The following is a 23,117-nucleotide window of genomic DNA, read 5'->3' as shown; positions in this document are numbered from 1 at the left end:
CCATTTTTGGGGGGAAATGAGTCAATTAGTTTAAAAAATTGTGTTTTAAAACTCTTAGTGCATCTGAGGTTGTGTGAGGTTGAAAGACACAGGATGTGACTTTCTTGGCTTGGCCAGCATTTGATTTGCTGTGCTTTTTTACATCACTGTTTAGCAAATACAGATGTTTGGGAAAGGAGGAAAGATGTTACCTCTGGAATAAAATCAGAATATTTACTATACAGTGGACAGGAATGCTTTTTATAGACTTTTTGCTGGTCCTGGGCTCAAGACAGGGAATCCTGGTATAAAGATGACAGGATCAAACTGAAATTGGGGAATCAGCATTTGCCTAGAACAAAGATATGATCTGGCTCATTGGCTGAAGTTGAAATATAGAGTCAGACTGGTTTATAATTGTTCTCTCACACACAAGCTGGAGGACTACAGAGAGTCTAGATTTAAATGTGAATTTGCACCAGTTGCAATGCCCAGTGGTATCCTGGACTGGCCTTTGGTATGCTGGGCTTGGTGTGCTGAATGTAATCCCCGTACATTTGGACATAACTTTGCAGTAGAAAATRAATCCCAGAGATCTGTAACCATTAGGGAGGATGCTACTACAGGGTTTCTGGGTGCTCTCTCTCCCTCTCTCCTTTTTTAAATTCATCACATAAAAATTGAGTTGTTTACTTGAGGCTGTAGGAACTGAATCTCAGGACCTGGTCAAACCTGGGGATGGGCTCTTTATTGTCCTTAATTTAATTTAATAAATTGCTTGAAAGAGCACTCAGGAAGATGGCTAGCTGAACCCTTTTGGAAGTGAGTATATGGCATGGCATAAAGTGTGCAGTTTCTGTGCATAGAATCATAGATCAGTAAGATTGGAAGGGACTTCATATAGGTGCATGTGAAAAGGTCATATATACTTCCATCTTCCAACCATCTCCCATTACAGCTCTCTGCACAGGGAAACACAATTTTGGGTTTTACAGAGCCTCTAATTGCTCCTGTGCCCTGAGCAAGCCATTAGCCTTTACCTCCCTGGGGAAAGTGTGTTAGCAAGTGCCTTGCAGATGGAAAGCACTGATTCAGAGCAGCGTGCAGAGACTCAGCAAAGTTCTCCGTGAATGTCTCCAAAATACCCATCTTCTCCTGGCCCTCTGCACATTTCGTTTTGGGCTGGAGGGCACAGCTTGTAATGAACAGTGACTGTCCTGAGTCCTGAGCAGTAGTTCACATTAACAGGAATATTTATACTGACTTCAGAAAGAGCTGGATCTAGCAGATTTTCTAGCACACCTGGGAAATACAGTTCCAGGTCTAAAGAAAGGTCTTACTGACTTTTTTCCTTTTTTCCTGTGTCTGCAGAAACCTCTTTGCACCAGGCTACACTGAGACTCATTACAGCAGGACTGGAAGGCCCCAGACTGTGTCTCTGCCCCACACAGTAAGTACAGAGACTGCTTTCATTCCTGCAGTGTGCAGGGAGACCAGGGAGCTGGCCCAGAGAAGGGGGTCAGCTTCTCTCTCCAGAGCCTTTCCCTGGGGCCAGGGCTCCCCAGCTTTATGTCAAAGTGCAGGACAGCCTGGCTTCCTAAGCTGGGAGTTTTCAGCCAGAAAGCATCTTCTTTACCAAAAAGAGGTAAAAAAATGTCTTCATATTTTGCCTGAATTCTGTTATGAGAGGTGAGGACAGCCTCTAGCATTGCTCCCCTCTGAGTGCTGGTGAATAAAGAGCTTATTTATTCACCCTCCTGCTCATCCCCTTCCTTTTGATTTTTGCTATAGGGTACTCCACGCTGGGGAAGTTCCCGGTCTTTGGAAAGACTGGCCAGCATAAACTGGCTCCTTTTCAGTAAAAATCCCATGAATTACTGATCTCATGCAGGCTCTCCACTGCAGTGGCACAAAGATATGCATTGGTTGTGGTTTAAAAATAGGAGAGAAAAAACTCATGAGATCATCTTTGCTGCTGCTGCCTGCTGCTCCCAGGCCCTGGGGCAAGGAGAAGGGAYGCAATGGCATATGTCAGCGTTGCTGCCCTGTGATCTCCTGGGTCTTGCCAGAGGCTGCCTTTGTCTTGCCCAGAGCCTCCAGATAGGGATTTTCTGCTGCGTGTGGTGTAACCCTTCCTGGTGTCAACCTCCTTTGGGGCCTGACCTAGGGCCAGTGGAATTGATAGGCAGCTCCTATTACATGCAAAAAGCTTTGGATGGGGCTTAATGCTGTAGCCATCTGAGTTGCTTCCTTGGGAATTCAAAGCTCTTGGTTTTTACTGACAGCAAGGAGCAGTTTCGTGCACTCCCACAGGCCATGAATGGCAGCTGAAAGGCCAAATTTCAATACATAGACTCATGGAGATTAGTTATAATAGTMAGGTGCTTAATGAGGTGGAAGGTGGACAAATATTGGAGTATTAATACCTTGGCAGTGCTCAAATGGGACTCAGTGGCACCTATATGTAGCACACGTCCATCCTAAGACTGAATTTCCAGCCCTGCTCTCTGCGACCATGCTCTCTCTACATTGCAGGACCACTGCTTTTACCATGGTGTTGTGAGGGGCAGGGAGCACTCCAGTGTCACGCTCAGCTCCTGCAAAGGGCTGCGGTAAGTGTCTGGCATTGCTGGTGGAAGCATTTGTTGCTGCAGGAATACTTTTGCTTTGCTCTTGCTCTGTTCCTTGCTGTGTCATGCTGCATGCAGGTTCTGCTCCCCAGCAGTGTGGCTGCCGTATTTCTTTCTGATTTTCCCCAGACAGAAATGGGAATAGTTGTGTTTGCCAGACATTGGGAGATCCTGGACAAACAAGCCAATTCTTAAATCCACCCAGCCAGAAGTCCTGGGCACCAAAAGGAGTATGTCAGGGGAAAGCCAGACGTTTGGGAGCCATTAGTAATCAGGGCCTCCCAGGCAGCACCTAGACTTCTTCATCTGTGCTGGCAACATGAACTCATACATTAAAGGAGTTTAATTCATGAGTCCACTGGAGCAAAAGGTGCCTCCTGTTAGTGTCTCAGCACTATATCCCGTATGGAGATAGCGACAGGACTTGTGAGGTCCAAGACTAGTCCTCTGTACACTAAAAGAGAAACCAACTCCTTCTTCAAGCATCTTACAACTAGCATATTTTTATGTGCAGTTTGGAGCTGTGTCTTCAGATCTGAACTTCCCTCCAGGTTGTCAGCCCTGCTTCCTTTCCCTTGCTCTCTGCTTTCTCCCTGGGTGGTGCAGGGATTGTATGTATTATGCCTTTAAAACCTTAGCTTTGGTAGTAATGGAGTCTTTGGCAGAAAAAGGATGACTGTATCCTCAGCAGGAGTAAATTAAATGGTTCATTGAGACCAACGAGCTACAATCATTTACACCAATTCAGCATTTGTTTCCAAAATGCCACGTATACTTTATTGACATTAGTGGTTATCTGCACTTGAGAACTGATCGGAAGCTGGGCTTGATGGGACTTGGTCCAACCAGGAAACGGGCCTTGCCAAAAAAACCCTGAGCACTCTTAAGTGAATGTAAAACAGGCCAAAGGACCTAGTGAGATAAACAGGGCAGTGTGGCCACCTGCAGTTTGTAATAAATAATCCAAAAGCAAAAGCAGTCACAGGTGTGCCCTGCTTCTGTCAGCTTGCATTTTCCTAGGCTCTCTAATCCTAGCAGCAGAGTAGAAAAAGATGTCTTGATGTGCACAGGCAGCAGTGCTCCTGCACCCTAGAGCTGTCAGACTGTGTGCTAGCCACTTCTTGACATCGTTTTGTAATTACTGGAAACTCATGGAAGCTGAGCACACACATCTGTTTTTACTATGAGCATTTGTAGGGAGGCATGCTGTCCTTCAAGCCACACATCTTTCAGTAGGCATTAARCACAGAAGCTTTCCAGCTCTCATGGCTGTAAAATGCTGATTGAGAAAAACAGAACCATATGGCTGTGTGCAAGTCCTAGAAAGACCCATACTTCTACCGCTCCTGATTACCACTGTGAGTGGTAAGAGACATCCTGGAGCRTGGTTCAAAAGTGTGCACATGAGGAAAAGCCCTTCCATTATCAGCTTTTGCATTAGAAGTTGTCTTCCTGTGGTTTTCTTGTATGAGAAATATCTACTGCTGAGAAAGCAACCAATTCTTGACTCTGGATCACAGCAGTACTTCTGGCGTTACAGCCCCACCAAGGTTGCCTGAGTCAAGACCTGGCAAGGGGAGCACCCTAATGGCTYTGGACCCCTACAGGATACAATATCATTCATACAGTAGCCAGCTTTTTTTTGAGCAAAGTGTCTCTTGTTTCTACAGTGCCCGGCACCAAATCTCCTGTCATCCTGCAGCATTTAAGCATAATAAGAGCAAGGTGTTCCTCAAACCCTGCAGGGAAGGGTCCGTGCCATGGCGTAACTGCATGGACTTGCAAGTTAGGATTTATGAGAGCCCTCTGGGGAAGAGGCCAGTGAGCAGCCCAGCATGAGGGGCTGCTGGGCCCCATACGCAGTATTGGGAATTCTGAGGGCCCCCAGGTCAACTCACTGCTTAGGCCTTTTGGGAACAGCTGCAGGAAAAATGGGGAAATGCTTAACAGCAGCTTTCTGGTCTCCTTGAGGCTGCACCGCTGGAGTGCTTTGAATACTTGCTTCACTAAGTAGCCACTGGATGGAAAAAGCAGGCTTATGAGATGTGGATAATTTATCTAATGTCTACCCCAGGGAAAGTGCTTTGAATATGATCCCAGATYGCAAGAAAAGCACTTTCCAGGGCCACATGTATTATTTATTGCTCCTTTTATAACTCTTTGTTGTCAGGCACTTACTGTCCTCAATGTGAAGCAGTTTTCCTTTCAAAGCAATGCTGTGCAGGGTGGCACAGGAGGAGACAGGCAGCTGGAGGAAGGTGGAGCAGGGATCGGGCTATTTGGGGAATGGAGACAATGTGCTTCAGACCTGGGCTGTCTATGGGGAGCGTAGCAGACCAAGGTGCCCAAGTCTCTGGGATCCCCTGGGCAGCTCTGATGTTCTCAGTATATGTGATACCATAAATAGCRAAACATATAATTATGATTTTGATTGCTGACTAGAAGTAGTCAAAAATGGTATTTTCTGAGAGAGAAGAAAAGTAAAAAATGGATTCTTAATTTTAAATTTGTTACACAGTCTTTCTTTTCAAGAGATGGAWCAAAAGAAGAAAATACCTGGGTTGTGGTGCCCCCCGTTACTCATTCATGTGGACATTTTTATTTTCTTTCCTTTTTTTCCTACTATAAAATTGAGAGACGGAAAAGTAAAAGGAGACAGGAATTAAAAATCTATGAAGGAGGCAACAAAGACCCATGTCTTTCCATTGAAAAGCAAAGCCTTCACRTTTTTTATTATACTAGTTCTATTAAAAACAAGGTTCTTCAATCAGCTGAAAAGCCTTCACTCTCCCCTCAGCCCTGAAAGAAAAAGTTGTGCTTTAAAGAAATCAATACTTYTCAGGTTAATTTGCACTATTACAGTACCTGCTCCAATAGCCTCTGTATTGAACGTCTGAGTCTATTTAAATATATTTTAATATATGCAAGCTCAGTGACTCCCCACTCTGAGCTGAAAGTATTACTCTATTTATCTATYTATTTATTTATTTATTTWATTTTTTTAAGTGAGCTGAAAGGCCTGGTAAAGATAAGTGACCTGCCAGGTTCAGCCAGGAATCATGTAGCAGAGGAAAGATTTGCCTCCTCTCACTGTAACAGTCAGTGACCTTCCCTCTCGTTGACTCCCATCTCAACAGAGGACTCATCGTACTGAGCCACAATTCCAGCTACGTCCTAGAGCCAGTCCACAACAGGCAGAACGAGCACTTGGTCTATAGGCTGGAAGACCTGACGTTGTGGAGAGGAGCCTGTGGCTACCAGGGCACTGAGGCCATCGCTGGAGACTGGCTTAGGGGCTTCCCCCCTGAGGAGGCACCTGCTTATCACAGGGTGAGCAGGGCTTAGATGAGGGTGCTGGGAGGCTGTACGGGGTGCTCCACGTTTCCCACCACTGAGCCCAAGGAGCCTGCTGCTCTCTGGGATCACGTCTCAGAAAGGGAAAGGAAAGAAGATATCTAAGGAAGGTTTGTAGCAAGCTGGTTGCCAAACAGTGGCTCCAGCAGCGAAGCTAAATAAGCGCTGAGTAGCATGTGAGTTTGGGTCATGGCAGCAGAGCAAGTAAGAGCACCAGCTCAGCTGAACCTGTTCCTGCACAGGTTTGTGCATCTAATAGGTGAGGGTTGRACAAACCTGTCTTCAACCCTCTTGMRMWRKYTTAAGCTAATCATAAGTGGTGTGGGCTAAGGACATGGCCACGGGCAATTGCAGTAGCTAAACTGGCTTGCAATACTGCATTGCTATAGCTCAATCTCTTCTCGAGGTCTATGTGGTGATGGGGTGGAGTGAATGGCTAGGGAAAAACAAACTGTGGAAAATGACCTTCACATATGTTTTGCAAAGAGTTTATTGGGGAATATTGGGGAAATAACTGGTGTTTTTGCTGCCACAGGTGAAGCGTGAGACTTTGCAGGGTACAAAATATGTGGAACTTCTGCTYGTAGCTGATTATGCAGAGGTAAGAAAAAAGATCATGTTTACAGCAGCTATGCATGTGCCCAGAGCTGACATCCCAGGCAGGTGGAGGGCAACCGAAGCTGGAGTTATTTTATTTTGCCATCTCCACAGCCATCGAGAAAGCTGGGAGTCTGAGTCACGTCTGTCCCAGCAGCCAGGACCCCTCCACCACCACCAGTCACTATGCTAGCTGTTGCTCAGGGAAGTGATGTAAATTGTGATTTGGATGAAGGATTAGGGTTGGGGCTCAATTCTTACCTCCCGAAGTGCCAGTGATCCGTAACTGAAAACTCCCGCCTCTTCCATGAGCATTCAGGAGCCTTTGGTCCCTGCCATAGTGTCCTAGTTGATGGCAGGAGAGGTTACTTTCAGCCTAGGGTGACTTGGGGTTTTCAGGAATGATTTAATTCTACCTCTACACTTTGTCTCTAGAGAAGGTAACCAAGAGAAGGTAACTCTGCTCTAAGATGGTAAATTAGGCCTTCACAACAGAGGTACCTACTGACAGTGCTAACTGTTAATATTTTATTGATCATCTAATCACCAGCACAGACTGGAGTTAGGCTGGTCCTATCCATAATTTACAACTTGAAACTCAAATGGTGAAAGCCATGTAGTGCTTCAGGTTATAATTTACTCTGAACARAGGCAGAACCTGTTTCGTTCTTCTTAGTATCAGCAGGATACTAAGGAAACTATGAGAAAATGTTAAATCTAATTGGCAATTGCCAGCTATTTGTCACCATTTCACTAGATAAGCTGGGTAGACACTCTTGCAGTAATAGTTGTAAACTGTCCTTACTTTCTCTCCCTCCCCAGCAGAAAAATCCCAGGTTTTGCAGGTTTCACAGTGTATTTAACAAAAATGTAAACATTTTGCAACTTAATTCTTTGAATCAAATGCTGTTTGCTAAAATTTATTCATTAATTATCAGGTGATTTAAATAAACAAATTCGTTCTTTTTGTGTTAGTGAAATGTATTGTCTTTGCTGTCTCTGGCAGCTGTGATCTCAGACATGAAGTGATGTTATTGTACATTTTACTTGATAAATTTGTTGGTTTTTTGTCAGCCCCAGACTCTGGGTGATTTGACTTAGGGTGAGTTTGAGTTGCTCCATTCAGTTACTAATATCGCTCCACATCACCTCGGTGTGATGCCAGTGAGGAATTATGAATATCGACATGTTCATATAGGCTTATAGTCAGATGTGAAATGAAGGAAGGCTTGTGGACTTCACCTGAGAGTTACTTTCTTATTCCCAGAATAATGTGACTTGGTTTAATGAATTTCAGCTCTTCCTAGTTGTCCTTGTGCAGCCTGACATGTTTATTTTGTTCAGTTTCAGAAGCATCGCTTCAACATTGAAGAAACACGGCTTAAATTAGTGGAGGCGGCTAATTATGTAGATAAGGTGAGATCCAGGTGTCCATGAACAGAGGAAAGAAAAGTCAAAATCATGAATTAAGAGAATTAATCGTGACAGAGGAAGATTGCCTTGGGAGAGAGAACAATGTAGTTCTTATCAGATTTGAGGAATCGAGAACGTTTCCCAAACAATTCTGTTATTTGAACATCAGGGACAACGCGGGGGTGGGAGTCTCTGCTCCTTACTGAGGAGTCAACAGGAGCATCCCTGTATTTTAATACCTTTCCRTATTAATTATATTCCCTAAATTCTCTCCCTCTTTTTTATTTTTTGACAAAGGCCAAGTTTGACATATCTGAAGAATGACAGAGAGAGCCTCTAATATTTGTTTTTCTGGAAATTTTATCTCTGCCATTCATTAAAAAAATGAAAGCTCAGGATCTCTAGTCCAGTCCAATTTAGGCTTGCACGTGGTGCTCTACTTCCAGAGCAGAGGCTGTTTAAGTTGTAATGTATTTCGAGAGAGAACATCTTCCCTGGACATGTGTGTTTGTAGAAGCATCCAGCAGTGTTCATAGACTTGGTTTAAAATGCTGTAAAACAAGCATTACTTACTGGTACTCAGTTTGTCATCTCTTTCTTCTTYTATATCTTTTAGTTTTACAGATCCCTGAATATCCGAATTGCCTTGGTGGGGCTGGAGATTTGGAGTCACAGGAATAAATGTGATGTAACTGAGAATCCCTACTCCACCCTGAGATCTTTTCTGGCTTGGAGTAGCAAGGAGAGAGTGTACAGAAAGCATGATAATGCCCAACTAATTACGTAGGTTTATTTTTCCTGAAATAATCTATTTCTGCCAAGTGGATTGGTTGATTGGGTGGGAAATCAATATGTAATCAATATTGTTCTAAGATTTGGTGTGGCAGATTTATGTAATGACTGCTCAGCCTGGAAAGTTCTGACTTTCAGAGCACAATCCCTTTAGGAAAAGTGCAAGTCCCAGGCTACGCTGCGATCTCAACTCATACGCATCAAAATGTGTATCAGAATCAAAAATTAAGTGCAGCTAGCGTATGTGTGTGTGTATCAAAAGCAACTGCACATACACTTTTACCCTTTCATTTTCTTGTACAACTTCATGAAAATCTGAACTAAAGGGAGGATCTGTAAAGGSGAACTGTGCACTTGATAGGAGGCATTAATTCCCAGCTCATCCTGCTGAGACATGGGGGACACGATGGTAGGATCTGACTGATGGTGTGAGACTCATCCTACTGATCTCATTAGGTGCAGTAGCTATGGCCAGCAATGCAGATGTCATTAGAAGAAAAATCTGCAGCAACTCATAGACCTCTTTGCCTCTTCCATGACAATTCATCCACCAGTAAATAGTGGTGAGTCAGAGAAGGAGCATGTAGGAGCAAAATTTAGAGATAAAATACCTTTTCACTTGTGTTCTCCCTGTAACATTATTGTATTTCACCTTGATCAGGGTATTTTGCCAGTCTCATACTGCACTATAACTCAGCACTATTTCCAGGGCTCCCAGTTAAGATAGTTCAGATATCCCATCAGGAACTGTGCAGAATTGCAGCTTGCCAGGTGGGAGCCACGCTGGCTGCACCGTGAAGGTATTGTCTGTCACTCTGTCATGTCCCTGAATCCCAAGCTGGAAAATAGGTAAATTAAGTATTTGCAAATAGTATCCAATTAATGATCCAGAAATAATCTTTTCTGTGTTTGTTCCAAAGCTCAGAGGGGCGCTTTTTGGCACTAGACTTTCATGAAAAATAAGATTGGCTGGTTGGTTCATGAAGCAAAATACTAATCCAAGAAAAATAGGTATTAAGACTTGCAACTCTGCTGTAAGGCCCTGTACTTGTAAATGTCGCTAAAGAAAATGTATTCACCTGACATTCTGTACATGTATAGAGCCGTGGGTTAAAGGATGCATTTATTCCTCTGCCTCAGCTTCTCARGATCCTCGGTGCCACTTCATGGTCTTTCTGGGTTGTTTTTAGGGGTGTTCCATTCCAAGGTACCACGGTTGGGTTAGCTCCTGTGATGGCCATGTGCTCTGATTTCCAGTCAGGAGGAGTAAACATGGTAAGTCATTGCTAATACCTGATAAGATGCTTCTGGTCAGCGGCAAATAATACATAGTATAAATGCCTCCTAAAACCTAGGAAAAAAAACGTTTCCCATGAAGGCCTCTAKCTTGCCTGCTTAGAGGCAGGAATACCTTCAGTTGATATTTTCTGCATGTAGCAATGAGAAGTACCAAATACTTGACTGAGGTCAGGACTGGCATGGGTAAAATGCTGATGCACCTTTTTGACTTTGCGCAGGATCACTCTGACAATGCCATTGGTGTTGCTGCTACCATTGCCCATGAGATGGGACACAATTTTGGCATGAATCATGATTCAGCTGGCTGCTGCACAACCAGTGCTGAGGATGGAGGCTGCATCATGGCTTCTGCAACTGGGTGAGTCCATTTCACAGGGTCTTCCTGGGAAAAGCAAAGGGCTTCATTACAAGAGGCTTGAGAAAGTAAAAGCTAGAAATGCAGAATGAACATGGATCTGTTGCTGCCTGTTATGGCCAGTGTATTTATAGAGAAACTACTGCTGGGCAAACCCTAGCTCATTTATCAGCAGCAGTCTGGTAAATTCTCATCTAAACTTATGCCTGAGGCTGGGCTTAGATAATGAGGAGACCTGGCAGCATTTAGAAGTGGACCTCTAAACTATCTGGTAAAAAGGAAAATCTGTCCTGAGCACCTGTCTTGAGGACCCCTCTAACCCCACATCTCTGAGTTCCCACTTCCTCCTGTGTTCTACCAAACAATTTGTCACCCCAAACCAGGCTCACAACTTCCACTGCGTACATGCATGCACCTCTCCAAAGCCTGAGGTGCTAACTGCTTGCAAGCACGGAGAAACAAAACGTGACCTGAACATGTCCTGGTACGTTGACTTTGCTTGTAGAGGTTTAAGCGGGTTTCATTAYTGTGTTGCACGTGAAATGTACAGATAGGTGATATGGTCTCTAAAGCATCTCCTGCAAAAGACAATGTGCAATAGAATGTGCTAAAGAGGGGAAGAGGATTGCTCCTGGAAAAGACTGCTTTTGTTAAAAGGCACAGCAATAGGGATAGATTTCTAAGTCAGGAGACATGATAATTGTTCCATTCATTGCTTATTGTCTTAAGAATTCTGCTAGACTTCAGTGAACAACTAAAAGCCTGCATTTAAAGGGGAAGGAAAACTGGCTTTGAGAGAAAGGGGAAGYGAAGAGCATCTGTGGAAACCCACAGGGATTCCTGAGCTCATTTTGCATGAGGAACCACAACAGCTTCCATATTTCAGTCACGTAAAAATGCCAAACCCATTCACTTAAAGCCGCATGCCTTTCCTCAAGCCTTACTGTTTGGGCTTTTAGCAGATTTTTACAAAATCATTTCCCTAAAATGTCTTCCTTTTATGTCAATGATTTCCTACAAGTAAGGAAAAATTTTCATGCGAAAAGTGAACATATATTGGCATGTATATAGAACATGTAACATGTAATATATCTATATGCATGCATGATCATGAACAGAGTTCAAATTCAAGCACTATAGCAAACAAAATTCATAATCCATGTAAAAGAAAATATTCAAACCTATTGTAATGAGACAAGAGATAGGAAAAATGAAACACTTTTTATCAGTTAAATTCACAAGCAGTTATTCACAGTCAGAGTTGTTCTAGCAGAGCTGCACATAGGCCACAACTTTAATAATGAGCAGGTAAGGACTGCCATACTTTTAAGCTGTCAAAGTTCACATTTTGTTTCAAGAAAGTTTTTTTTTTTTTTTTTTTTTTTTTTTTTTAAAGCCCTTCTATTAGTAGACCTCATTTCCAAATGCAGTCCGGATACAAGATGGATTTGATTTTGAATAGGCACGTAAAATCACAATCTGCTTGAAGGAGCAGTGCCCTTTGGCACTTGTCAGTACTTGCATGTGCTCGTATTTTTGTACTCTAAATCATTGCCCAGTTCTGTCATGATGTTTTTCTATACCTGTCCATATTCAGGCACCCGTTCCCCAAGGTGTTCAACCAGTGCAATAGAAAAGAGCTGGAGAAGTATCTGCAGTCTGGTGGAGGGATGTGTCTCTCCAACATGCCGGATACCAAAAAAATGTATGGTGGGAAGAAATGTGGAAATGGCTACTTGGAAGAGGGGGAGGAATGTGACTGTGGAGAGGTGGAGGTAATATTTGTTTAGATCCAAACATTTGGGGTTTAGCTGGGACACAATGATTTTTGTTGCATACTCTACAAATAATATTATGGGATACATAAACAGCTTTGGTTTGTGCAGGAGATATGCACACCTGCTGTGCATGTAAATGTATTGCAATGTAAATCAAGGTTGTAAAGTAYCATGTTTAGCTAAATTTACAGTGCCTAGTTCTATGCATCCCAGAATTCAGGGATGGTGTAATCTGTGATTCAATACAGGCAATGACAGTATCATTAAAAAAAAAGATCTTCTTGCACGTTGTATTTTTGTATGTCTTTAACTTTGCTTTAACTACAACTATATTCTTGATAAGGATGATGCTTCTGTTAGAATCTCATCTTACTTTTCCATGTTATCCACATTTTGACTAATCAAGACAAAAAGGAGCTGGAWCCAGCAGCTCAAATTCACCACAAGTGATGAGCACGACCTAGCCTATCCAGTGTATTTAATAGAGGGTACAACTATGCAGTAGTGTAATCTGGCACATGCTGGGTGTAATGAACATATTGGAGAAGGAAGGATGATACTGTATTCAAATGTAACTCATCATGTACAAGAACAGATTAGGTTCACCTGCACACCTGGATGGTCACCTGGCACAACTTGAACATCTGCTTTCTAACTCTGCTGCATCTCACTGTCTTTCAGGAGTGCAATAACCCCTGCTGCAATGCCAACAACTGCTCACTGAAGCTGGGTGCTGAGTGTGCCCATGGCAGCTGCTGCCAGCAGTGTAAGGTGAGCGCTCTGGGTTTTTCTAAAAGAAGAGAGGGAATAACAGGGTAGTGGAAGCGTGAGACTGAAAGATAGAGGCAAAAGGGGAGCAAATGTAGCCAAACACATAGTTTAGCTTGCTACCTCCAAGCAATGTGGTCTGATTTTTATGAACAACAGCTGTGAGTGTGATCATACCAATGGGACCCTTTTTTTCTAACTCTGGCTGTCTAATTTAAACTAGTTGTTTTGATTCCCATTATAACCTAGGATGAACAGTAAATGCTGCTGGAGTGAAGTCATGCTACTTCTTAAACAGCATAGGATGGGGTGAATCATATTTCTCTCATTTGGCTCTACAGGATATCTATACAGTGCTTTTAGAGTGAACACTTCCTCTTAGAATTAGGCTGGATGCTATCTTTGCTCCTAACCGTCTTCTCTGGAATGAGGATGAATTTCTTTTTGCCCAGGTGCTTGCTGAAAAAACGTTAGCAAAGAAGGATGCATGTGTGTGACAACTATCATTTTATCCCTTGGCTTTCTAAAGGGAGGCTGGGCCAAATWGTTCCGTAGGTTTAACTCTTTCCGTGCGTTGGCACAGAGAARGGGGTAGGTCAGATCTATGATCCCCAAGTTGTAACTGTGTGGAGTAGCACAGGTGCAAGGACCAGTCTGTAGTTTGCACAGTGCTTTTGTATCACTAGAATTTGTGAAAAGGTTTTCCTGATTTTGGAGCCGAAGATTTCAAGCTTTAGCTACAAATTCTCTCAAAAATAAACATAGGCACACATTACCTCTTCAGCTCCTTTTTATGTATGCACATTGACTGCATGCTCTTATCAACCTATCTTGAGTATGTGAAAATCAGCAGGTTTCCTGAAATCCTCTGGATTTCCTGAAATCCTCWCCCCTTTCTCAAGAAAGGATAATCTGCTACATGTAACTGTGCAATGTCTTTCTGTTCTCCATCTTGAGGGTGGACAAGATAAGAATTAAATTTGTAGCAAGGGAGATATAAATTAGATATTAGGAAAGTGTCTCTAGCAGACAAATCTGAAACAGACTTCCCAAGCAGGGAGGTTTCTGAGAATAGATTACACAACTGTCAAAAATTGTTTAGGTAAATCAGATCCTGCCCTAGGGCAGTGGAAGATTGAGCAGTATCCCCTTCAGATTTGTCAGCCTTATTTTCTGTGCATCATCTCATCCTTATCTAGGAAGYGACTTAGCCACTAATTTGATTCTACACAGCTCTCCCAGTTAATGAAATTACAGTGTCATTTGGATCACTGCTGACCTCAAAAAACCTAAGATGAAATGGTGAAGAGATGAATGCAAGAYTGTTTTCCTTATCTGCACGGAAACATTGTGCAGACATGAAACCATCAAGAAGCCAACCAATAATTCTGTTTTTTCTTTTTGCATCCTTTCAGCTGATGTCTCCAGGAACTCTCTGCAGGGAAAGATCAGGACTTTGTGACCTCCCRGAATACTGCACTGGAGAGTCACCATTTTGCCCGCCCAACTCATACCAAATTGATGGGACTTCCTGTGAAGGAGGAAAGGCATATTGCTACAGTGGCATGTGTCTCACTTATAAAGACCAGTGCGTGCAGCTGTGGGGGCCTGGTAAGCACACTTCTTGCAARGAAACATACTGTCTTTTGAACAGCCAATATTATGTGGCATCCTGCTATCATTCACTCTATGTATGACAATAACACCTTGGAACTGTAGAGTGTTTGTGCATGGTGCCGTCATGATATGGGACAAAGTCTGAAGAGCTTCAGCCTAAATTGACAAAGGAGATGAAATAGGAGGGATATGGCATGGGAGCAGTCACAGGACAGCAGCAGCAAATCAAAGATTAAACTTAGGTCTCCTAGACTGGACAAGGTGCCATCTATTATACCGTACTATATCCCTAGAACTTTTCTCAGAGGTGTCCGAGAAAAGCCAACTTTATTTAGGGTCCCATGCAATAGCTTGTGATATCTTAGATCTCCAGAAGGATGAACCATGGTGTTGTGAGCATCAGGACTTTGACCTCACCACAAGGCCAAGCAGGAGCTAAGTGAAGTGAGAGGAAGCCCACTGCGAGCTGTGCTTTCTGCGTGTTAGCAGGTGACAATCAGAGAGTGCTAGCACTGCTCAGCATGCCACCCATTTGCATAGCCGTTATTGATGATGAAGCCTAAGGAGAGCTTTCTCCTACTGTGCTTGCTTGGAGGAGACAGAAAAAAATTCCCATGCTCACTGTTTCCCAGAAAAAGAGCAACCAAGTGGTTGGAGTGGGGTGAGAGGGGCTGCCAGCCTCTGTAGGAATCAGTCATGTGAGTCTCTCCCACGCAGGCGCAAGGCCAGCACCGGACACCTGCTTTGAGAACGTTAATGCTGCTGGAGACATCTACGGGAACTGCGGGAAAGACATCAATGGCAACTACAGGAAGTGTGATGTGAGGTAGAAAGCAGACTGACAGTCAAGAATTGCTAGTTGGGGAACTGATATTTCTACATATCTATACTACATTCTATACTACAAATTTATGGGCCAGGAGATAAAACCAAGTCATGCRCTCATTTCACTCCCTTTCTCTGCCTCCTGCAAAATCAGTTACATCCTACTAGGATTTAGAATCCCTACAACGGAAGCATTAAGTTTATCATTTCCCCTGCCTCTTGCATTTTAAAACAACTAGTTGATATTTTTTTAATTCCAGCATAAAATAGGATTTTCAARTCTGTAAGCTCAAATGTGGCTTTCTAGCACACTACTGAGACAATTACTTTTTTGTCTTCTCTATGATTTTGTTGAGTCTGGCCTACCCAATGGGAACAGKCATATGGCACCATTAGTACCCATCAAACAGTACTGCCTGGCAGCGTTCATGGGATGTGTTTGCCTTTTTTTCTGTTGAGCAGTGACTCAGTATTGTTGCTTTAATTTACATATAGAGCTGCAGATGTCTGCAGAACATTTACCAGGCCAGAAACATTCACTTTAGCCTTTCTTTCAAAATTAGAGATGCTAAATGTGGRAAGATCCAGTGCCAGAGCTCTGCTTCCAAGCCACTGCAGTCCAATGCAGTTGCCATAGACACAACTATCCATATGGAGAGGATGCAGCTGAGGTGCCGTGGGACCCATGTGTACAGATCTGAGAGTGAAGAGAAGGAGATGCTGGACCCTGGCTTGGTGTTGACAGGAACAAAATGTGGGAGCCATCATGTAGGTACAGTCTTGCCCATAATGGTTTGGRGAAGTTCAAGGTATCCCACCTGGTTATCCTCCTGTGGCTATTAAGCCATTCATTTCTGATGTCCATTTCTGATGTCCCCCTTTATAGGGGATTTTTATGTATGTTAGAAAATTAACTTAATAGAGGCTTCTGACAAGTGTTGGAAGAACATGCACCAAAGGCCATACCTTAACTCTTTGCCCTGTGAAGCCCAGGGCTGATCCTAAGTTTGAGTTTTGTAAGCTGAAGCCCTCTAGTTTAGAGGGGAGCCACACAATTAGAGGTCAAGGCACCTAAGAGGTCCCCTACTGACTTGCTACATGAGTTTGACTAAGCTATTGACTTTTGAGCTCCCATTCCTCTCTCTGATGTGTTTTGTCTGGGAGTTACGGGATGATTAAATATTTGCTCAGGAAACACCATTAACTTTATGGCCCTCTGTTCTGTCCATGGTATTACCTGTATTGCTGAGATCTCTGGGAGCCTCAAAACACAAAATAAAACAAGACGATAAAGTAGCCCATAACCCCAATCTTTCTCTGCAGGTTTGCTTTGAGGGACGCTGCCAGAATACATCCATCATCTTTGAATCAGAAAGCTGTAACAAGAAGTGCCATGGGCATGGAGTAGGTATTTTCTTTTTTATATCCACTTCAGGCTGAGGTAGGGTGAACTATCTGTGGATAGTTTTTCAGCTCAGTTCTGATACTACTCTTACATTTGCTTCTGAGTTCTGCTTCTTAAACACTAATTTGCACCTCCCTTTCATGTTTGACGTATTTCCTGCTCCATGAATATTACTTTAACATAAGATTTTGCTTCTGGTAGGGGATTAGAGAGACAGAGAAGATCCAAAGGAAGGGATGAATGGCAATGAATGAGGAGCAAGAAGAAATAATCTGACAGAAAAATCCTCTGGACCCAGTTTATATTCAATCCAAGAAATAAGATTTCTTAAGGGAAAAACATACTGAAAAGTCTCATTTAGAACAGTTTATCTCAAACTGTGCTCTGCTGTTTGTCCAGGAGGTGGAAAGAGGAGGCTGCTAAGAATGTTTAGCTCTTCTGTTAATATTTCCAGCATAAAACATCAGCATCTTTTCATCTCCATGGTCTAGTGTAGGCATTGGAGAAGCACATAGGCCTTTGGCAGCTTGGAAGCCCTGTAGCACCCGCAGTACAGAGAGGGACTCACCCCACTTGTCCTTCCRGTCTACTTTCTCACTTGTGGTCCATGAGGCTGTAGCATGTGATCAACAACTGTTACACAGAATCAAATTAAATACTACAATTAGCGCGGGACATCCCTGATCGGGGAGGTTAGGGGATGCACTCAAGTGATGAGCATGCCAGCCCCCTTCAAAGTTAGGGCTTCTCTGAACATCATAAATTATGGTCTGTTCCAGGCTCCTCACTGGCAGGGTAGAGCTGCAACTGCTCCAGGGGTTGCCTAAAGCRTAAAACATGGAGGATCCTTTGGCACAGAGCCAGGCAATAAAGCTCTGCAGTAAGAAATCTTCCCTATATGGAAGGAGAGAATCCTGTCTTTCAGAGTATGGATATAAAGAAAGGAAAATAATTTTTAAATATTGCTTTTCTCCTGGTTTGGTGGCCCATCAGCACAAGCATCCTTGTCTTGTGGAGAGAGGGAGAATTTCCAAGGAAATAATAAGCACTTTCACCCCTGGAAAAGGAAACAGCACTTATCTCCTAGTTTGTGTTGATCAGTGTCCTGTGAAGCTTTTTATCTACCAAATATTTGGATTTGGGGGGGGGTTGTTTGTTTGTTTGTTTAGCCTGCAAATTCTTTAGGACCTGGTGCTAAGCTCTCTGAGTCTTCCTATTCCAGGTTTGCAATAACAACAAGAACTGCCACTGCAACCCGGGATGGGCTCCCCCATTTTGCAACAAGGAGGGGATGGGAGGAAGCTTGGACAGTGGCCCCCCAGTATCAGAAGGTGAGGGGAACCAATTTTATCTTGGTGGCACTTCAGAAAGCCTTGGGTTAGGTTGGGAGCAGAGAGTTTCCATTTGACTAACTATACTTTCTTGTCCTCAGGCTTTTCAGTGCTAGTGATAACACTAGCAATCCTGGCTCTCATTCTCCTTCTCATTGGAATCATGTTTCTATTTTACTGTCTGAAATGCCGGAATAAATTTGTTATCTGTTCTCTAAAGAAGACTCCACAGTTCAGGTAAGTAATCAGAGCTGTACTTTGTTTTCTTCCATCCACCCCTTTCAATGTCAAAACAGAAGAAAAAATGCAAGAGCTATTAGAATACAATTAAATAGGCTTGTTGGTATAGTCAATATTTACTTCTAATTTTTTAAGTAACTGTTCTGTTAAATTGTAGGAAAGAAAAAGGAGAAAGTATATTAAGGAAATAACATTTGCTCTTCCCTTTTATTTCTCTGATTGTCAGCGATACCTCTGGAAGCGGCCACGCAAACCCTGCCTTCAAGCTGAAAACCCCTCAGGAACAGAGGAAGGTAGAGGCAACGTCACCTTACCCCTCGCTAGGGAGAGATGCAGTTGCCCTGCTAAGTGGGATTTGGTTCCCTCTCACTTTGTAATTAGAGGATGGCTTTTTCAGATGATGGGGAAAATGCAGATGTGCCTCCTGGCTGAAAGTCCTTAAATGCAGGAGTTGATGAGCTTGTATGGGCACTTGTTTCTCCAGATAGATTCTGTTCTGACATATCCTGMTCTCAGGAATGTAGAAACTGCAAAATGTGGATTTACTTGCAAGCTTTACTTACAGCCCTACTACCTGACTTTGTTCTTTTTACTCCTATTTTTGTCTCATGATCCCAAATTGCCTCAGACTATTTAATTAGGGCCTACAAGATTTACRTAATATACAGGTTTTAGCCAGTATTTTGTGATTTTGTGAATCTTAGAAGTGTGGCAGAGAATTAAAAAGGTGGCAGAAATAACTAAACCCTGGAATCTGTGGGTCTTCTACACAGGCTATTGGTTTCCCTGAAATCCCATCAAAACCTCCTCCCCAGCAAGCTCCAGGACTCCAAATAAATACACAGCAGCCACCTACTTTCTCCACTGGCTCCAGCTGTGGTGTTGGGAAACCCTCACGGCCGGTGCATCAAGTCGTTGCGAAGGACATCGCCAGAAGGACRCCTCCAAGCAGGCCAGCACCTCCTGCTCCCAAACCTCCAGTCTCTCAGGTAGGAAGACACTGTGCTGTCCCACAGATGCAGTTTGATCAGGGAGTTTGTCCCGAGTGAGGATGGTGAAGCCTATTTAACCCTGATTGCAGCATAGGTGTGCTCAAAGGCATCATGTGCAGCCAAGACTGTCCCCAGTGCCTGGTCATGCATTTGGGCTGTCCCTGAGCAGGATTAAGTCCAGATAGACAACACTGAGTTGGAAACAGCAGCTCTATGAGAGGGACTCCCCTTCCTCCAGCGGTTCAGTGCTGTTCTGCTCTGATTTAATCTTAGCTTTGTATCCTAATGGGAAAGAGGGCATGAATGAGCTGAGCTGCACCACCTGGTTCCCCAGCATTTACAACACCTCTGAAAACCACAGAATCCCAGAATAACTGAGGTTGGAAAGGATCTTTACAGATCACCTAGTCCAACCCCCCTGCTCAAGCAGGATCACCTAGAGCAGGTTGCCCCAGAGCTTGTCCAGACGGCTTTTGAACATCTCCAAGGATGGGGATTCCACAACCTGTCTGGACAACTCTCAGTAGGACAATTATGAGTGGTCCTCCTTGCTTTATACTGTAGCTGATAATGACTGTTGGATGCGAGTGCACACATTTTCCACCAAACAAGCATAGCATRGCTCTTCTTACCTTTTGCATGTATTTTATTGTCTGGAAACAAGTCCTTCTGAGATTACCAGTAAATGTTCAGTGCTGAATACAGAATCTCCATTCCTTGGACATGAACCCTACACAGAGATGTGCTGTGTACTGGCCATGCCTGGACTACAGCAGCAGTTTTTTGCAATGATAACTGAGCCTCAGGCACATCAGAGGTGTTTCTTTTTCTCAAATCAATACAAACTCTTGCTTTGAAACTATTTACAGTTCTTTGAAAGTCCTTTTGTCAGTATCAGCAGCAAACAGAAATGTTGTTTCACAAAAAATATGTGGACCAAATGTTCTTTTCAAATTGCTGGAGAACAAAAATTGGATGTTTAACATGTTGCATGGGAAGCATAAGACTTAACTGAGAGTGACCCATCATACATGAGTGTCCTAACCACCAGGTTACCTTCAGGGTTATAAGGAAAGGGAGTGTTGATCTATTTCCCTCACTAGATATTTTATTTTAAGCTTAGTAAAAAAACCCCTCACGTTATTATGAAAAAGATTGTAAATCAGTCTGTTCTGACCTAAACTCTATTTACCAAAAATTTCTCAACCAGTTTTATTAGGTCAGTGCCAGCCCAGAAGGAAAAGGCACATGTTGCAGAGGACAGCAGCCGGCTAGCTCCCAGGCATAAAGTAAAACAACCGCATATAAAGGGTATAAGGGAAAACAACCACAAGGTGTTTTAGTGAATAGGGTTTGTTTCTAGCTCCATTGTTCCTGTGAACAGGGAACAGGAAAGAAAATCAAAACAAAAGCAGGAAGCAGAGTCTAATCAATAAGGGGTAGATATCCTTCCCAGCTGTTTTTGACAAGTTCTCCACTATCTTCACTGAGGTCCCTCTCCAACACATCCACTCTCTTTATATCAGTTAGACATCCTAGACACTTGCTCTCGGATTTCCAAAAGAATCCTTACCATTTCTGGGCTGGAAAAGAGCCATGAGATCTAGATGATACACAGGAAGTCATTAGTTTCGCTGTTTGCCCGTGTCAGTATCTTCCTAGACAGTTGTACTATCTGCCAGATTCACTCCCTTGCTGCTCCTATTGGTGCTCCTTAGACCCTGCCCTCAGTAGGACTTTGTCTGTCTTGTCACTTCTGCAGCCACAGAGGCAGGGTCCTGGGGGAGTGATAGATCCCCAAGCATCAGCTGAAGTAGCCATTGAGCATCACATTTGCACATATTCTAAGGAGACTGCAGGGTTTTTGGGTGCCCTCCAATTTCTGAATGCAGCTGTGTTTATTAAATCAACACCTGTAAACCAATGACTTAGCACAGAAACTAAGCAACAACAGACAGTTAGTACTTCCTTCTCCCCAGGGGCATGCTTTACACTGAAATTCATTAGRCAAATGGAAAATATAATGCTCAGAGTATCCCACTAGGGACAGCTGTGTGCACAAACAAAGCAGTAATTGATGGTAGGCAGATGCAGAGGTGTGTGTGTGTATGGTTGTGTAAGCACACCACACRTATATGAACATGGCGTTTGCACGCTTTTTGTGTGCAGTCATGTAAGGGAGCATATGTACGGGCAACTCGCTCCAACCTCAAATGCGTTGATGAGCTGGATAACTGAGAAGCAATAGAACATAACTTCCCTTTTCCTTGAAAAAATCAGTGCTCATCAAACTTCTGGATCCATAGTAAGGGGGATGTATCATGCTTTCAATCTGCAGCTCCATTTAAGAGTCAGGGCAAGATAGCTGTGTTACCTTGGTTTGAAGCCTGGTTTGAAGCCAGCTACCCAGCAGGCTAAGGCTGTCCAGCCTCAACAAAGGGTCAAAAACCTCTGTGGATAAAAAAAATCTCTAGATGTCAAAATCCCCATGTCACCTGCATAATGTGGCAAGCAATAGCCACAGTTACCTGTGCTCCTAGTCTGCTTCAAGGACAGATTTTTGTTAAGTTATTAGGCAGTTTGTTTTTTTGCCTTTGTCTCTTCAGTCTTTTGTCACGGGGAGAAATGCTACAAGCTGAATTTTAATAGGGACTCCTGCCCAGCCTGTAAGTTCTCTCCTGTTGTTCACCATGTTCACCTCCAGGCAGTCCTCAGATGGTAACGTTACTGAGGCTACCTGCAGACTGGAGRCCTAGAGGTGAGGAGCAGCCTACCCTGCCTGCTGTCTCAGGCTCCCCAAAAGAACAAACCCAGGAGGTCTGAAGGACCTGTATCCATACTTTAAACCTCACACTATGTGAAGTAGGTGCAAATATTAACTCTGCTTTCAGGTTAGATAGCTGTTTTGGATGAAAATTCACATCTGTTTCTTTCTTTCTTAGGATATTTCTAGGCCCCGGCCACCCCAAAGAGCTTTGCCAGCTAACCCCGTCCCAGCCAGACCCAGAACCCGGCCAGGGGATGGCCCTGCAATTCCCCTGCCCCCAGCTCATGGGAGAAAACCAGGACAACTCTATCCAGCAACAGAGGTAGGCTGATACATGGTGACACAGAGTATGGCAGCATCCTCACACCACCAGGAAACAAAACTACCCCAAAGAGAGTAACTTTGCTATCGCATTGTGAAACACCTTCATGCACAGTCATGGCTAATGGACGTGGAAGGGTTGTTGAGTTGATTCGCTTTATTGTGGGGACTTCTCTTCTCTCTCTCTCTTTTTTTTAAAAATACCTATTAAGTATATACTAGGTTAAACAAAGTATCTGACCCTAATTCTGCAGAATAACTAAATAACCCTAAATGGAAACAAGCGCACAGCTGGGAGAAATGCTCAGGGTGGGCATATATGCAGCCCTGCTACATTCTGAAACAATTAACCAATTTGATCCKCCACATCCTTGAGCACTTCCTAGGTTAGACATGAGTGGTGCTGAGTAACGACGGGGTGGATGTGTGCGTGACGCAGAGTTAGCAAACTGCAACCCTTAAGAGAAAACACCTCCACTMTATACAGCACTGACGCTATCTCCATCCTAGAACATACTTGAAGTCAACTGTAAAAAAAACAATAAAAAAATCTGTTTGAGCTCTGATGTGCTATGGGGAGAGAGACAGTTTTCTGTGTGAGGCGTTAGTGTGGGAATACATATGAACCAAGGCAGACGTCCCTGCCTTCTGCAA

General features: G+C 43.5%; 1 protein-coding gene across 1 annotated transcript in view; it reads left to right on the top strand.

Moving 5' to 3' along the window:
• The window catches only part of ADAM19 (ADAM metallopeptidase domain 19), a 38,071-nt gene that overhangs the window by 12,116 nt on the left and 2,838 nt on the right, over positions 1 to 23,117 (top strand). Inside the window, exons 4-22 of the mRNA XM_085317958.1 lie at positions 1,351 to 1,429; positions 2,515 to 2,591; positions 5,747 to 5,939; positions 6,499 to 6,564; positions 7,905 to 7,976; positions 8,590 to 8,756; positions 9,956 to 10,040; positions 10,283 to 10,422; positions 12,017 to 12,194; positions 12,879 to 12,968; positions 14,381 to 14,576; positions 15,300 to 15,408; positions 15,971 to 16,175; positions 16,731 to 16,811; positions 18,035 to 18,143; positions 18,245 to 18,380; positions 18,610 to 18,676; positions 19,157 to 19,372; positions 22,318 to 22,464. Coding sequence (XP_085174084.1) covers positions 1,351 to 1,429; positions 2,515 to 2,591; positions 5,747 to 5,939; positions 6,499 to 6,564; positions 7,905 to 7,976; positions 8,590 to 8,756; positions 9,956 to 10,040; positions 10,283 to 10,422; positions 12,017 to 12,194; positions 12,879 to 12,968; positions 14,381 to 14,576; positions 15,300 to 15,408; positions 15,971 to 16,175; positions 16,731 to 16,811; positions 18,035 to 18,143; positions 18,245 to 18,380; positions 18,610 to 18,676; positions 19,157 to 19,372; positions 22,318 to 22,464 — 2,413 coding nt within the window. The remainder of the gene's footprint in view (positions 1 to 1,350; positions 1,430 to 2,514; positions 2,592 to 5,746; positions 5,940 to 6,498; positions 6,565 to 7,904; positions 7,977 to 8,589; positions 8,757 to 9,955; positions 10,041 to 10,282; positions 10,423 to 12,016; positions 12,195 to 12,878; positions 12,969 to 14,380; positions 14,577 to 15,299; positions 15,409 to 15,970; positions 16,176 to 16,730; positions 16,812 to 18,034; positions 18,144 to 18,244; positions 18,381 to 18,609; positions 18,677 to 19,156; positions 19,373 to 22,317; positions 22,465 to 23,117) is intronic.

The sequence above is a fragment of the Rhea americana genome, unplaced genomic scaffold, assembly GCF_003343005.1.
Source record: "Rhea americana isolate MKP2758 unplaced genomic scaffold, rheAme1 scaffold_51, whole genome shotgun sequence".
In the NCBI taxonomy this organism is placed as follows: domain Eukaryota; kingdom Metazoa; phylum Chordata; class Aves; order Rheiformes; family Rheidae; genus Rhea; species Rhea americana.
This window is presented reverse-complemented; position numbering and strand designations above follow the sequence as displayed.